Source organism: Sander lucioperca, chromosome 10, assembly GCF_008315115.2.
Source record: "Sander lucioperca isolate FBNREF2018 chromosome 10, SLUC_FBN_1.2, whole genome shotgun sequence".
Lineage (NCBI taxonomy): Eukaryota > Metazoa > Chordata > Actinopteri > Perciformes > Percidae > Sander > Sander lucioperca.
The window spans coordinates 35,467,387-35,481,681 of NC_050182.1; the positions used below are offsets into that span (position 1 = coordinate 35,467,387).

At 42.1% G+C, this 14,295-nt stretch overlaps 1 protein-coding gene across 1 annotated transcript; it reads right to left on the bottom strand.

Annotated features, from left to right (window-relative positions):
- Positions 1 to 3,016: 3,016 nt before the first annotated feature.
- Positions 3,017 to 13,684, bottom strand: tbc1d31 (TBC1 domain family, member 31). Its single transcript, XM_031278323.2, has 23 exons — positions 13,259 to 13,684; positions 12,734 to 12,874; positions 12,051 to 12,166; positions 10,898 to 11,076; positions 10,543 to 10,694; positions 10,208 to 10,367; positions 9,788 to 9,988; positions 9,493 to 9,669; positions 9,235 to 9,314; positions 8,969 to 9,115; positions 8,707 to 8,840; positions 8,335 to 8,468; positions 8,048 to 8,227; positions 7,727 to 7,959; positions 7,531 to 7,603; positions 7,303 to 7,382; positions 7,064 to 7,199; positions 6,770 to 6,862; positions 6,132 to 6,260; positions 5,721 to 5,915; positions 5,371 to 5,440; positions 4,245 to 4,448; positions 3,017 to 3,927 (listed from the first exon to the last, which is right to left on the bottom strand). The coding sequence occupies exons 1-23, from the start codon at positions 13,327 to 13,329 to the stop codon at positions 3,773 to 3,775; spliced, it is 3,240 nt and encodes a 1,079-aa protein (XP_031134183.1). The 5' UTR covers positions 13,330 to 13,684; the 3' UTR covers positions 3,017 to 3,772.
- Positions 13,685 to 14,295: the final 611 nt, after the last annotated feature.

Below are 14,295 nucleotides of genomic sequence, written 5' to 3' on the forward strand. Positions count from 1 at the left end.
TGGAAATGTTAGTCTCTGAATTGCCTTTGACACAAAGGTAAGGTGCTGTTTGGAATATGTACACAAGAACAAAAACTTTCTGAGTTTGCGTCACTAGGTCTCAAATTACCACTACTGAAGTACATTGCTCTTTACAATGTAAAATGCGGATGCTTTTGATTCAACTGCAGTGTTTATTGCTGTGTATGTCTGTATGTTCAGTGTTTTAATGTGCATGCTGTAAATTGGTAGGCTAGCCATCAGTCCTCAGCAGAGGCTAACATTCAAACTGTACCACAATCACCAAAACAAAAAAGTGTAAAAAGACCACAAAATGACAAGACAAAAAAAATGAAGAACAAACAGGTAAATCTCCTAGCAGTAAGCAAACACAGACACAGAGCAAACACAGACAAGCCTGCAGTGTCTCCAACACCAAATATCATTTCAAAGCATTGTACTCTCCACAAATGGCGGTAGGAATAATTGGGATGGACATATGTTTTTCTATTCACTTGCTTGTGTGAATACACAAACGGCTGATGGCCTTAGAAACAGCTGTAAATGTTTGCAAGACTATGAAAGTGTGGCAACGGCCTATCAGTGGTATGGTGAAGACTGCGAGTGGGGATCTGTCGAACTTAAAGAAATGATTTAACTGATTGCTATGCATGTCGTTGTGTGTCATTAGCTGATATTGGAGGACGCTTTACAGGCAAAATCAGGTAGAACTGGAGCAGCAAGCGACTGCAAATAGGAAAAGTTAGAAACTCAGCCTCTCCTAAGTTTTTACCTAACAGAAAGAAATATTTATTCATATATAAGTTCATAGCATCATGTGTGATGTGAAATTTAGCTTCAAGACATATTCGTGTACCAAGTGTGTGTTTTTGGTTGTTGATTCAGACTGATAGAACAGAAAATGATCGACTTATTTTGCTGTATTCCTTCCAGGGCCTGAGAGTGATTTAGAGCACGTCAGGACAGATCAACTTTGGGTGGAGGGAAAGAAAAGAATGAGTGACAGGAATGGGAATGGCTGTCATTTTAGCTCATGTCAAACAACACCTGGATGACTATAGGACCAAAAGACAGAGACAGACATTCACAGGCACACCCAGTGAGGAGCAGAGTCCTACCTGATCTGGTTTATGAAAAGAGACAAGTTAAGTATTGTCTTGACATAAGCAGACAGACCATGGACACCCTGAAACAAACTCCCTGATATATTCAATCAAAACATATCCAAATTATAGTGAAATCTAACTGATAAAGCCTGTAGTGGAACTACAGCCCTGAGGAACTGGATTTGCATATTGCATGTTGTCTGTTTGTAATACACTACAGTTGTGTTCAAAATTATTCAACCCCCACTGAAATTGATTGTTTTGGCCGGTTTGACATTGATTTTGATCATTCAGTCATCCTGCTTACAATTAAATCAAAGAGGCACGTGTAGGTCAGACAAATATAACATAACATTTATAATGAAATAACCACAAATGTCTTTTCTGTGCTCACATTATTATCAGTTTTATTCAACCCCCAAGTGACATTCAATCTTAGTACTTAGTACAACATCCTTTTACAGTTATAACAGCTTTTAAACGTGAAGCATAGCTTGACACAAGTGTCTTGCAGCGATCTACGGGTATCTTCGCCCATTCATCATGGGCAAAAGCCTCCAGTTCAGTCACATTCTTAGGCTTGCGCACTGCAACTGCTTTCTTCAAGTCCCACCAGAGGTTCTCAATCGGATTTAAGTCTGGTGACTGCGATGGCCACTTCAAAATGTTCCAGCCTTTAATCTGCAACCATGCTCTAGTGGACTTGGAGGTATGCTTGGGATCATTGTCCTGTTGAAAGGTCCAACGTCTCCCAAGCCTCAGGTTTGTGACGGACTGCATCACATTGTCATCCAATATCTCCTGGTACTGAAGAGAATTCATGGTACCTTGCACACGCTGAAGCTTCCCAGTACCTGCAGAAGCAAAACAGCCCCAAAGCATGATTGACCCCCCGCCATGCTTCACAGTAGGCAAGGTGTTCTTTTCTTCATAGGCCTTGTTCTTCCTCCTCCAAACATAGCGTTGATCCATGGGCCCAAACAGTTCTAATTTTGTTTCATCAGTCCACAGAACACTATCCCAAAACTTCTGTGGTTTGTCCACATGACTTTTGGCATACTGCAGTCGACTCTTCTTATTCTTTGGAGACAGCAAGGGGGTGCGCCTGGGAGTTCTGGCATGGAGGCCTTCATTACGCAGGGTGCGCTGTATTGTCTGAGCAGAAACTTCAGTACCTACATCTGACAAATCTTTTCTCAGTTCCTCAGCAGTCACACGGGGACTTTTCTCCACTCTACGCTTCAGGTAGCGCACAGCAGTCGAAGTCAGCATCTTCTTTCTGCCACGACCAGGTAGCGTTTCAACAGTGCCCTTTGCCTTGAATTTGCGAATGATGCTTCCTATGGTGTCTCTTGGTATGTTTAACATCTTTGCAATCTTCTTATAGCCATTGCCCTTCCTGTGAAGAGTAATCACCTCTTCTCTTGTCTTCCTGGACCATTCTCTTGACTTCACCATGTTTGTAACCACACCAGTAAATGTCTAGAAGGAGCTGTGTATCACAGTCATTTTAAAGCTGCCTAATTGGTGCTTATTAGGCTTTATTGCTGCTCCCTGACATCCACAGGTGTTTTCAATACCTGATTGAAAACACTTCAATGAACCTCTGTTCTTCAGAGTGGTAGTCTTTAAGGGGTTGAATAATTGTGTCAATGAAGAATTCACAAAAGAAACATTTACTACTGTATTACAAAACCAATTGATGTCATTTTAGTTGCATATGGTTCTTTAAGAAGTCCTTGTAGGATTTCATTCTGAATACAATTACAAATGTACACTAAATTCCCTAAAACCATTTACAGCATTGGGGGGGTTGAATAATTTTGAACACAACTGTACCTATGCATTCTGTATAGAGCACATCTTGTCTTTTCTTAAAAGGCAAAATGAAACAAAATTTGAAATCAGGATTTTTTAAAAACATTTTATCCAAACCAGGTTTTAAATAAGACAAATCACACAAAATTGTATTGAAATAAAAAAAATCTAAATGGAGCACCAGCGCAAATATTTAAAAAAAAATGACAACCATGAATATAAAGTGTACAACTGAACATTAAATGGAATGTGGTATGATAACAAATTCAGAGGTATAATAGTTTGTATAACAAGATGTTAAACTGCAGACGCTATAGAACTAACAGATGTTTCACGTACAGTTAGCCGAGTTAGACATGGTACCGACAGTATTGTACGCTGCATCAGTTTGTAACTGTGGTCACAACTATCACCAGTTATATAGGACTGTGTGTTTCTGGAGTGGCCATAGACAGACTTGAGTTAAAATGGATGAAACTGCCGTTGCTTGCAGGAATATTATCAGAGAACCCAGCCATGAATGATGGTCAACTTGGGATCCTAGAGTGGTGACAAAAGCTCAACAATCGTGCACATCACATGAGGCAACATCAGAGCACCCGTTTCTGTCCTCACAGGGAACCAGAGAGCGTCTTCTTAAAAACGGAAGACACGGGTGTTCATGAGATAGTGGTTAATGATGCGCAGTCAACATGTTTGACTCTATTTGCGTTAATAATGTGTAGTTTAAAGGATGGTATATAAGCACTTGGAAACTGGTAAACAGAGTCTGAGTCATTGTATCTGTTGCTCGCTTAAGGCAAGAATATGTTTTTGTGACACTATGAAGACGAGAGAGCAGTTTGTGGTCACGGCGAGACAGAGGACAGTGTGAGGACAGACTGTGAGGAGGCAGAGCTGCCCTCTCTGGCTCTGGCCGCCAGCTTCTGTCTCAGTTCTCTGACTTCCTTCAGCAGTTGTCTCTCGCTGCTGTCCAGCTGGGCCCGGCCTCGGTCCAGGGAAACTGACACAAAATAAAGAAATAACCACAAAGAGGAACATTATTGCCACAGAAACTCAAGGTAATGGTGCTCACATTATGTAGAGCTGCGACAATTAGTGGATTAGTTTAGCAAATACTTTTGATAATCAATTAAAGGTTTAAAGTCAATTTTCAAGCAAAAATGCCAAACATTTAACGATTCCAGCTCCTCCAATGGGATTTGATGTGTTTCCCAGCCTTATATAATAGCAGTAAACTGACTATCTTTGGATATAGTCTTAGCCTATCACAAGCCTATATAGTTACAGCCTTATCTACTTGATGAATGAATGACTTACAGTTGGTGGCTGTGCTCTCTGAAGGTGAGCTGCTGTTCAGACACACCAGGTTGGTTCCTGCCTGCTTTGGGCTGGTGGCAAGGTTGCGTCTGACTGCTGGACCTGCAGCTCTGCTTCCAACATTAACAGCAGTGGTGGCACTGCCTCTAGGAGGAAGTCCTCTGGTCGAACACAGGGATCTTACCCCCGTCTGTCTCTGGCCGTCTGCCACAAAGTAAACACATATTACAACACCCATATGCAACACCCAGCTTCCTGAATAATTCAACCCCCTGTGCAATATTCACTCTGTGTGCAATAGGCCTTGAATGTAGATATTTTTTTTATCGCTTCTTATATTTTATTCTATATTTGATATGCCTTCCTATATTTACTTTTTTTCCTTTCACTCATTCGTTATGCACTTATTTTATTACATTTCCCTTACATTTACTACTTACTGTTTTTCTTGAAAGTGCTCATATTATGCTCATTTTCAGGTTCATAATTGAATTTAGAGGTTGTACCAGAATAGGTTTGGTTTAATTTTTTAATTTTCAGAAAACACCATATATTTGTTGTACTGCACATTGCTGCAGCTCCTCTTTTCACCCTGTGTGTTGAGCTCTCTGTTTTAGCTACAGAGTGAGGCATCACACTTCTATTCCATCTTTGTTGGGAGTTGCACATGCGCAGTAAGCACTGCTAGCTAGTCAGTTCCAGAGTATGAGGGCGTGACACGCTAGCAGCTTGGCGAGTATTATAACGTGTGTTACAAAGTGATGCATGTTTGTCTCTGAAGTAAAGGCTGGACTACAATAGAGCTGTTTGGAGCAGTTTGTGAACAGTGATTTCTGTTGGAGATGTTAAGTCCCTTTGGGGTGGACTTTGGGCTTTTTCACTTTGTAAACCTATAACGTACACAAAAAAGATATAGAACACAAAGGAAAGGAAAGGGGAAAAGCCAAAAAGCATAATATGAGCACTTTAATGGAAGCTCCCAGCGTAAGCCTTTCACACATTTGTACTTGTATAACAGGTGTGACAATAAAAAAAATTTGAATCTTAAATATTAGATCCACGTCTGGATAATGGACAGGTCAGCTCAAAGGCCACAAACACAACAGGTGTATATGTGGAGTAATACCTTGGTCTGCTGTAGACCGGGGCGGCTGCTGCTCCTGTAACTGGGCTCTGGAACTCATCACTTCATCCCACTGCAAATTAACAAATACTTCTTGTCTAATTGAATAACGATAAGCAAACAGCTTAAATTTTCCAAATCCTACAATTTGTCTTCCGTGATGTTTCATAATTAGTATTTCAGACATCGGTCAGATATGAAGTTTCTCAGCAAGGAACACAAATCTTAAAACCAATTTCGCAATACTGATATTACAGGTAACAGAAAAGCCTATAAATGATGTCACAATAATTGTACATAGTCAAGCCAATACATCATGTCAATTGTTGTTGTTGTTGTTGTTGTTCAGTCACCTTCCTTCCTGTCACATCTCTCATGGTGTCAGCCAGTCTCTCCTCCTCTGCCAGGGTTTGCCTGTGAAGCTCTGCCAGTCTTTCCCTCTTCCTCTCCTGCTCAGCATCGACCTGCTGCAGGCGCTCTGCCACCTCTCTCTGCCAGTCAGAGTCCAAGCCCAGCTGGCATGCCTCTGCCAGGGACTCCTCCAGGACCTGTGTGTGTGTGTGTGTGTGTGTGTGTGTGTTTTAGAGAAAGTTAACGGATAGAGGAAGAGGAGAAGATCACGCGGTACCTGTGCCAAAAGTTTGCGTGCCTTTGTGGCTAGCGTGATAGTTTCCCATAAAGTCAGACCAATTTTCGAGTGCATCGAGATGGTGTGCTTTTGTCGAGATTATTACACTGGCTCCATATTGGAATGTGTCACTAACCTGCATGTTTGTCTCTGTGCAGTGTAGCAGCTCTGCGTAGCTATCACCCTCTCGTTCTGCCCTCCTCATCCTCACCTCGGTCTCCTCCTCGACCTCCCGTCCCATTCGCTCCTGCTCCTTAAACAGGTGCTGAGGGAAATGGTCATGGAAAAAAACAAAACTTCAGACTCACAATTATTACAATAATCAAAAAGGACAACGTGATGCCATTAGATGTATTGGTGACAATAACATCATCTAAAAATGGCTTATTTTACAGACCTCAGTGTTTGATTGTAAGAATCTAAATGCAGTATATGTGTGTGATATTCACTGATTATGATTAAAAAGGCGGTGTCTAGAGGAGGCTACAACACTGGGAAGTCTTGAATTAGGTACAACCATGAGTGATTTCACTTCCTATAACTATAAAGTCTCAAACTTAGAGGCTGACCTGTACCTCTACTTAACGTCCGGTAAGAGAAAGCATATTTCCTTTTATGCTTCTAGGTAATTCAACTGCAGAATGCGTTCTAGGTTTAGGGGAGTCATCACTGGGGTATAAATGGTCACAGAGAAAGAGAGGAAGGGAGGGAGAAATGAATCAAAAGAAGGAGGCTGGGAGAGAGGAAGCTGCAAGAATGCAAGCTGTTTGTCACCTGTTCGAGTCGTCTCCTCTGAGCCTCCAGCTCCATCTGTCGGACTTCTAGATCCTGGACTGCTGCAGCTGTTTCTCGCTCCCGGAGATCAATCTGTAGCACAACATAAAGGTTATTGGTTGGTTAGTGCTCAAAAGTGAGAGCTATTAAATCCATGATTAAAATTATTTGGTAGAAAAAAATGAGAAGTACACTACCCATGATAAAGTGAGCAGCAGAGTTCGGGATCTGTGGTATGGCTAAAGCGGGCTCCTTCATACAAAAGACTACCTTACATTGTAATCACCAGGTTACCTTTCTACTAATCTCCTGGTCTAGTCTTTGGACCTGCGAGGCTCTCAGGTCCTGTTGGTGTTTGAGGAAACGTCTTTTAGTTTCGTCCAGCAGCTGTAACTCCTTTACCTTCAGCTCTCTCTTCATGGCTGCCAACCTGCAGAGGACGGAGCAGTGTCAGCAACCAATTCTGCTAAATCACATCGTTCTTTTGTCCTCATGACTCAACTATGGAGGTGCGAGCATCTGGTGCTTTTTACTTTGCCCTCTGCTGTGTTAGTTTTTCCTCTTCTTGTGCCAGGATGTTTCTGCGCTGTTCCTCAGCCTTCTGCAGCAGCTCCTGTGTTCAAATCAGTCAAAGTATTCAGTTCACTTAACTTCCATTTCAGGCTTGTGTTTCACATACAGGTTAACTTTACAAAGCAGGCAAAACAAAACCAATTCCAACCAAATCTATGGCTGAATTCATTTTGACAAACAATATCTACCTGTTGTGCATAATAGGCCTCCTCTTTAGCTTGGCGACGCACAAAATCTGCGTGCATGGCCGACACCTCCTGCCTGATGAGACAAACAAACACTTTTGGATATTTTCTCACTATTGGCTCTGAAATGTATTATCTAATGCTAGTTTTAGCATTTCTTATCTTATTAACACTGTGGATCCACTATCTGTAATATCACCTCTCGCGGAGATACTCCATCTCCTGCAGTCGTATCTTCTCCCTCTCCCGGCTCTGGTAATCCACTATGAATTGGGGGTAGTGGTTGAACACGGGGTACTGGCCTTTGGTCAGCGGTGTGAAGTCAGACAGCATAGTCCTGGGATGGATGTCAGCTGGTGTGCTGCCCATGAGCCGGTACGCTTCCTTTATCATGGCTCCCAAATCCAGGTTGTTACGGTGGTGGAAAAAATACTGGAAGCAAAAGAAACAGGAGAAAACATTTGATGGAGGAGGAGAGACGGAAACATTTCCCGACTCACTGTGGGCGTGACGGAGTTACCTCAAAGTCCTGTTTCTGGGAGCAGAGCAGCAGAGGCTCACGGCAGCAGGTGATGTAGGCCACACATGTCATGAGCAGGAACGACGGATGGTTGGAGAAGATGTTGTCAAAGACTCTGAGCCACTCATCGCGAGTCAAAACCTCTGAGAACAAGGTCTCCAGCAGGGGCCACACGTAGAGCTAAATGATATAGAGATGCACATCACATGGAGTTCCAGGACAAGCCTGTCTCTGACCACTCGTCCACTCTTCTCCTCCGTCTGTGCGTAGCTGCGTACAGCGGTTACCTGTGAGGTGATGCCACAGTCCACCAGGTGCTGCAGCAGTTCCTTGTCATGATGAGCCAGAACGTTCTCCGCCATGCTCAGGATGTTCAGAGGGGGGTTGGGGAAGTACTCGAACCAATGCTGACCCCAATTCACTGTGCAACCAAACATCGGAGCTTTCAACAGACTGATAACACAAGAGTTGGACTCAAGACATTCAGATGCCTGATAAACCGAGCCAGAGTTGCAAAATGTGAATGTCGCAGTGCTATTCTCTACACATAAAAAAGGCACAAAAAAAACTTTCAAATGTGTGTAGTTGAAATTTCATACACGTTCATAATATTGTGTTGACTGGGGAAATGGCATTTCATAATTACAACCATGAAGTACCTATGACAGTGGCCACCACCTCGAAGCAGAGCATCGGGTTGTTCTGGAAGAGCTTGACGAAAGGGAAGGCTACCAGGGGAAGGTACTCCACCTCTCCAAAGATGGCTGCCCAATGAGCGAAGGCAGACAAAACCCTGTGGAGCCCAGGAAAGGACTAAATAATTCATTTGTTAAAAATCATTTAAATTCTGCAGAAAGAAGAAAATACGTATAATGAGTTGGAATTGTGTGTGTGCATGCGTGCGTGTGTGTGTGTGCGTACCTCTGCAGTCCCCTCTGTAGCTTGTGACTTTTGATGGGGTATTTATCATTCAGAGCGAGGTAGGCTGAATGCAGACCTTTATCAGTCAGACTGCTGTACGCCGCATAGTTCTCTGGGAGACACAGCAAAGACCGCCATACAAACATCCTGCAACACAGATACACAAATTAATCATGTAAATGTTACATTAGGTGTTAAAAAGTTGGCATGATGCAGTTTTTAGTCATCAGATGCATGCATGAATCCTGCATGAAAGTAATATGTACCTGTATTTAGCAGGATACTCTCCAAACGCCTTGAGCAGAGCCACCAGTCTCTTCTTATTCAGACCGGCAGGTAGTTCATTCTATTGACAGACACAAAACCGTAACACGGTATTAAATACGCATTCATGCATCTGGTTAGAGCGAGGGAAATGCTTTGTGTGTATTTGTTGTGGAACATCTATGATACATAAAACTTTACATCACTCTGCAAAAAGAAAAACACAATGTATAGGAAACAATGGTGTGTGTTGTTCCCACCTCTTTATCCTCAGCTGTAGACCCAGCGGGGGGTCTGAGTACCTTCACCTGTGTCCGCCTACCCAAGCTCTTGGCTGGTCTCTGAACCGCCTCGGACCTGACCTTGACCTTTAGGTTAGACAAGTCCTGATCATCAGCTCCACCGCCAGAGACCACCGCCACCTGGGAGGGAGGAGGCTGGGGGAGGGGCACACACAAACACATGCATTATATGAACACAGCTCTTATTATCAACAAATGAGAAAACTCCTCCCGCATTGTGCATCTCTGTACAATTATCACAACTGACTGTCACCTTGTTGACCTCCTGTGTGAGACTCTGAACAATGTAGACATTGATGCTGCCATTGTCCATGATGGCCACAACATGTCGGCCGTTAGGGCTGACCGCCGCCGTGGTGATGGCGTCATCATGAGAACCCATGTGGAAAAGCAGCTTGCAGGTGTGAATGTTAATGAAACGCATCACGCCGTCCTGGCTCAGTACACCTAGTGTCTACAGAGGCAAAAAGAAAAGTCTCAATTACACAGGGAGCAGGTGCAGAAAAGTGCAAACATATGCATACAGAGATACGGAAACAGACAATGGGCTCATTAGCATGTACAGATACACAGACGGGGCCTCTTCCAGGCAAGTGATGTCAAAGATGTGTAAAACGAGGTTCCATAACAGGTGAACAGAGGAGATTTCTCGGTTCCTCGGTTGTCTGTGTACCTGGCTGGCTCCTCCGTCAAAGCTGTCGGGCAGGAATTCCAGCTGTCGGACGGTTCGGACCTGCGTTGGCATCTGAATCACCCTGATCAGCTGTTTGCTGTCCAGACACCACAGGTGCAGCAGGTTGGAGCGCCCACCAGCAGCAAGGCTCTTACCATCACTGCCAACACAAGTCAGGTATATCAGTGTTTGATAAAGCCTTCTGATCCCTATTTACTTTTTATTGTGCTTATGAAGTGTTTAGAGCCAAGCAGGGTGGGACATATAGTAACGAAGAACTACACTGGAAAGCTATATAATCAATGTGCTAGTTAGTTGTTGTGATGTTGAAAGACCGTGTGACAGCGAAGGCCTTGTAGGAGATCTTGGGTCCGCAGTCGGGGACAGGGAGCTGGTATTTGCAGATCAGCGTGTCACTCTCCCAAGCAAAGATGGAGTCGTCACTGAAACAGCTGAGGATGGTGTTACTGAGAGGCAGGAAAAACACCTGCAACACAAACAACAGTGGGCCATGACAACAAAGAAAAAAAAACACATTTAGTGCGTGCATACCATAAATGCACTAGACATATAGTATATCAACAGCTTCAAATTAACCAAAAAAAACTCTATTTGAGAGGGGGGGGGAAACCCTCAAACTTCGTCGTTAAACTACTATTTGTAAATGTTGCTTTCATTTTGCATGTTTACCCTCTGAATGCCAACAGACTGTCGGATGTTGAGCTTCCTCTTTCTCTGGAAGGTGTCCAGGTCCCAGAGCTGAGCCGTGTCTGACGACGTGCTGATGGCGTAGCGGCCTGAGCTGTGGACAGAGATGGACGAAACTGCTCCCTCGTGACCCCGCATCCAACTGACCAGTTGCTTTGTGTCTGAAAGAAAAGACAATGAAACAACAATAATAATAATAATAATAATAATAATAACTTTATTCAGGACACAAATGGAAGGTCCATAGTACATTAAAAATGACAATATTTACAAACATATAGCAATAAATATACAGTAAAGTTCATATAAATTATTAAAAAGGTCAACAACCTTCACCTGTAATATACAAACAGGAGCGCCAATGTCTCCACAGTCTAGATGTTTACCTGACAGAGCTAAAATCAATGTGGCCTAAAGCTCGTAGAATTCTGTTTTCTGAGAGAGACATTCTACACATGTATCGATAAAAAAGGTTTCTTATTAAGGCAGAACAGGTAGGCACACCAACACTAACACACATTTGACTTAGCACTACACCATCTTGGTGGTTTTAGAAGCAGTCTCATGCCATCATTATACGCTACATTCAGTCTCTGCATGTTCTTTTTTTCTGTAAGACCGCCACAAGTGGGCAGTAGTGGTGTACAGAATGCTTTGAATAAAGCTTCCTTAACATTTGCAGAACACATGCCAAATTTACGTGCAAGCACATTAGCCTGAGCATACATCTGGCAACACTGTCTGTTGATTTCCTTATCATCTGATACATCATTAACAATATGATGGCCAAGATATTTAATCTCATCACACACTTTAAGGGCAGTACCAGATAAAAAGAAATCAGGAAATAGTAATTTCCTGTCTTCTTTACTTCTAACAATCATAATCTCTTATTTGCATTATATTTGATATCAAAATCCACACCGTACTGAGCACAAACCTTCAAAAGTTGTTGTAACCCAGCACTATATGGGCAAATGATTACCAAATCATCTGCATACATAAGGTGATTAATAGCAAGTGTCATTGAAAATTAACCTGCGTGGAAAAAGTCCTGAGAACCTAAAAACAGGGTACACCCCTGAAAGTTACTACGAAAAGAACGAAGCAATGTGTGTGGACGTATTCATCCTACCTTTGTCAAAGCACTTGATGGTGTAGTCAGCCAGAGCCACAAGGAACTCTGTGGTCCTGCGAAGGCTGAATGCCAGAGCAGTGCAGGCCTGTCCTGTCTTCTGCACCAGACGAAATCTGCCCCATGAAAGAAGCAATGACAAACACAAGATCACATACACACTCGCTCACATTGAGACCACTTTGTTCTGCTCTAAACAGAAGGAAGATACATTTATATTTGAAACACGATCATCGGATCATGTCCTTGTAGATGAGAAGATCAATTGGGAAGAAGATAAAAGTAGTTTTACCATATTTTTGGCTCTAAATAGAACACATTCAGGTGAGAGAAGAAACATGTCAAAATGAAATGGCTATGACATATATAGGAAATGTGGGCTTATGACTGTATATGGACCATCATATTCATAAACATGTCATAAGGCAAATCATGTTAATAAAATAGAATAGTGATAAAGAAATACTTAAAACACTCAATTATTTTGGGGCTTTTGATAGATAGATAGATTTTTTTATTGATCCCAAAAAATGGGAAATAACATTGTTGCAGCAGCAAAATTTCAGACACACAGCACACATACAGAGTAAACATTAAATAATAGGAAACAATATACATGAAATAATAATAGAATAATACACTAGCAATATTTAAAATATATACAATTTGGAGCAGTCAGCCACCTGTTCCTACTGATGTCAAAGACGTAGATGTTGCCATGGTGATCTCCAGCCAGGAAGGAGTCTCCTGTGGTGTCAAAGGCCACATGGAGGAAACGCACCGTCTTGGCCTGCTGAGCTATGCGGACCACCGTCACTAACACACTAAGGAAGACAAACACCCACATAGTACTCAGATGAAAAGCAACACACTTTAATCATGGCTGCTCTCTAGTGGTTACAATTACACCCTGAACAAAGTGGCTGAACATGAACAAAAATGTAAAGAGGCATCCCCTGGGAGTATACAGTATGTACAGTATCATACTTGTATGAGTGTACGAGGAATGCAACATGTGGGACTGAACATAACTGCATTGCAAGCAGTTAGCTAACCTTCCAATGTTAACGTTAGTTTAGGCTCAGAGGTATGCGTTACAAAGACATTTTACAGCATAATCCAGATAAATGTGTCACTCCCCGCAGCATCTGGTGCAGATGACAACTAACGTTAACGTTAATCTCAAGCGTCGTTTATTTATTCCCTACCTTTTGCCTGGTGTTGGTTTTCGATGCCAGACTTTCCCCTCTTCTTTGTTTCCGATGTCCGTCACTTCCATTTTAAAGAAGTCTGAAGAAACTCAGAGCATACATTTACAATACAAAATAATATCCTCCTTACTTGAGTTGACCCAGTTTACAGTAACATGGCTAGCTAACGGGCTAGTTGGCTAAGTTAACCCCATTAAAGGCGGAGCAAACAGCGCGAAATTTGAAAGATCATCCAGTAACGTTAACGTTATATTTCGTTTTAAGTTACGGCCAGAGAGGCCGTTAAGAGCAGCACCATTTAGAAAAATCGGAGCTCAACAGTCCCTTAAATGCTTATCAAACGCTACGCTAACGGTTGATTTAACTACAGTTTCAGGAGATTTTGCTTGTTTTGAGGAGTTATTTTGTCGCCCAAAATTGACGTCAAAGGTATACAGCGGCGTGCAGTATGGGAGTTGTAGTTCAAAACAGTTTCGAACTTACTAACTTCTATGCTGAGATATCATGTTTTAAACTGAGAGTGACACATAGAGTCATGAAATGTGGTATATACCTGTACCTGTACATATTTTAATTTAGTTTGTTATATGTACAGTATATGATTCTTCTATTAAAAATAGACGTGTTTTAAACTGGAATTGTTAATTTGCTTATAAATATTTTACATACATTTTACTTCCCAACATAAATGTCAAAATGTAGGTGTCTCTGAAAATAGAACGTCTTCAGGAGAAGACCATGAGAGGGACTAGAAAGCTCCAGAGAGAGAAAAGAGAGTATTGGACCAGACCCTGAGTTAAGATTTTTTTCTGAATATGTTGTTTAGGATTTCTAGGTCTTTTCTTTTCTGCAAATAATACATTTTGAAGTAGTCTGTGTCTCACTCTCACATTACCTTTGGTTTGGTCACAAAGCAGTAGGCTATACTGTAGCTGCCAGGAGTCACAAGTTCAGCAATTACTACTGCACACAGCATTTCAATAACTTTAGTGCTTTTTCAACCCAACATGAACTGTATAAGTTTGGAATAATGA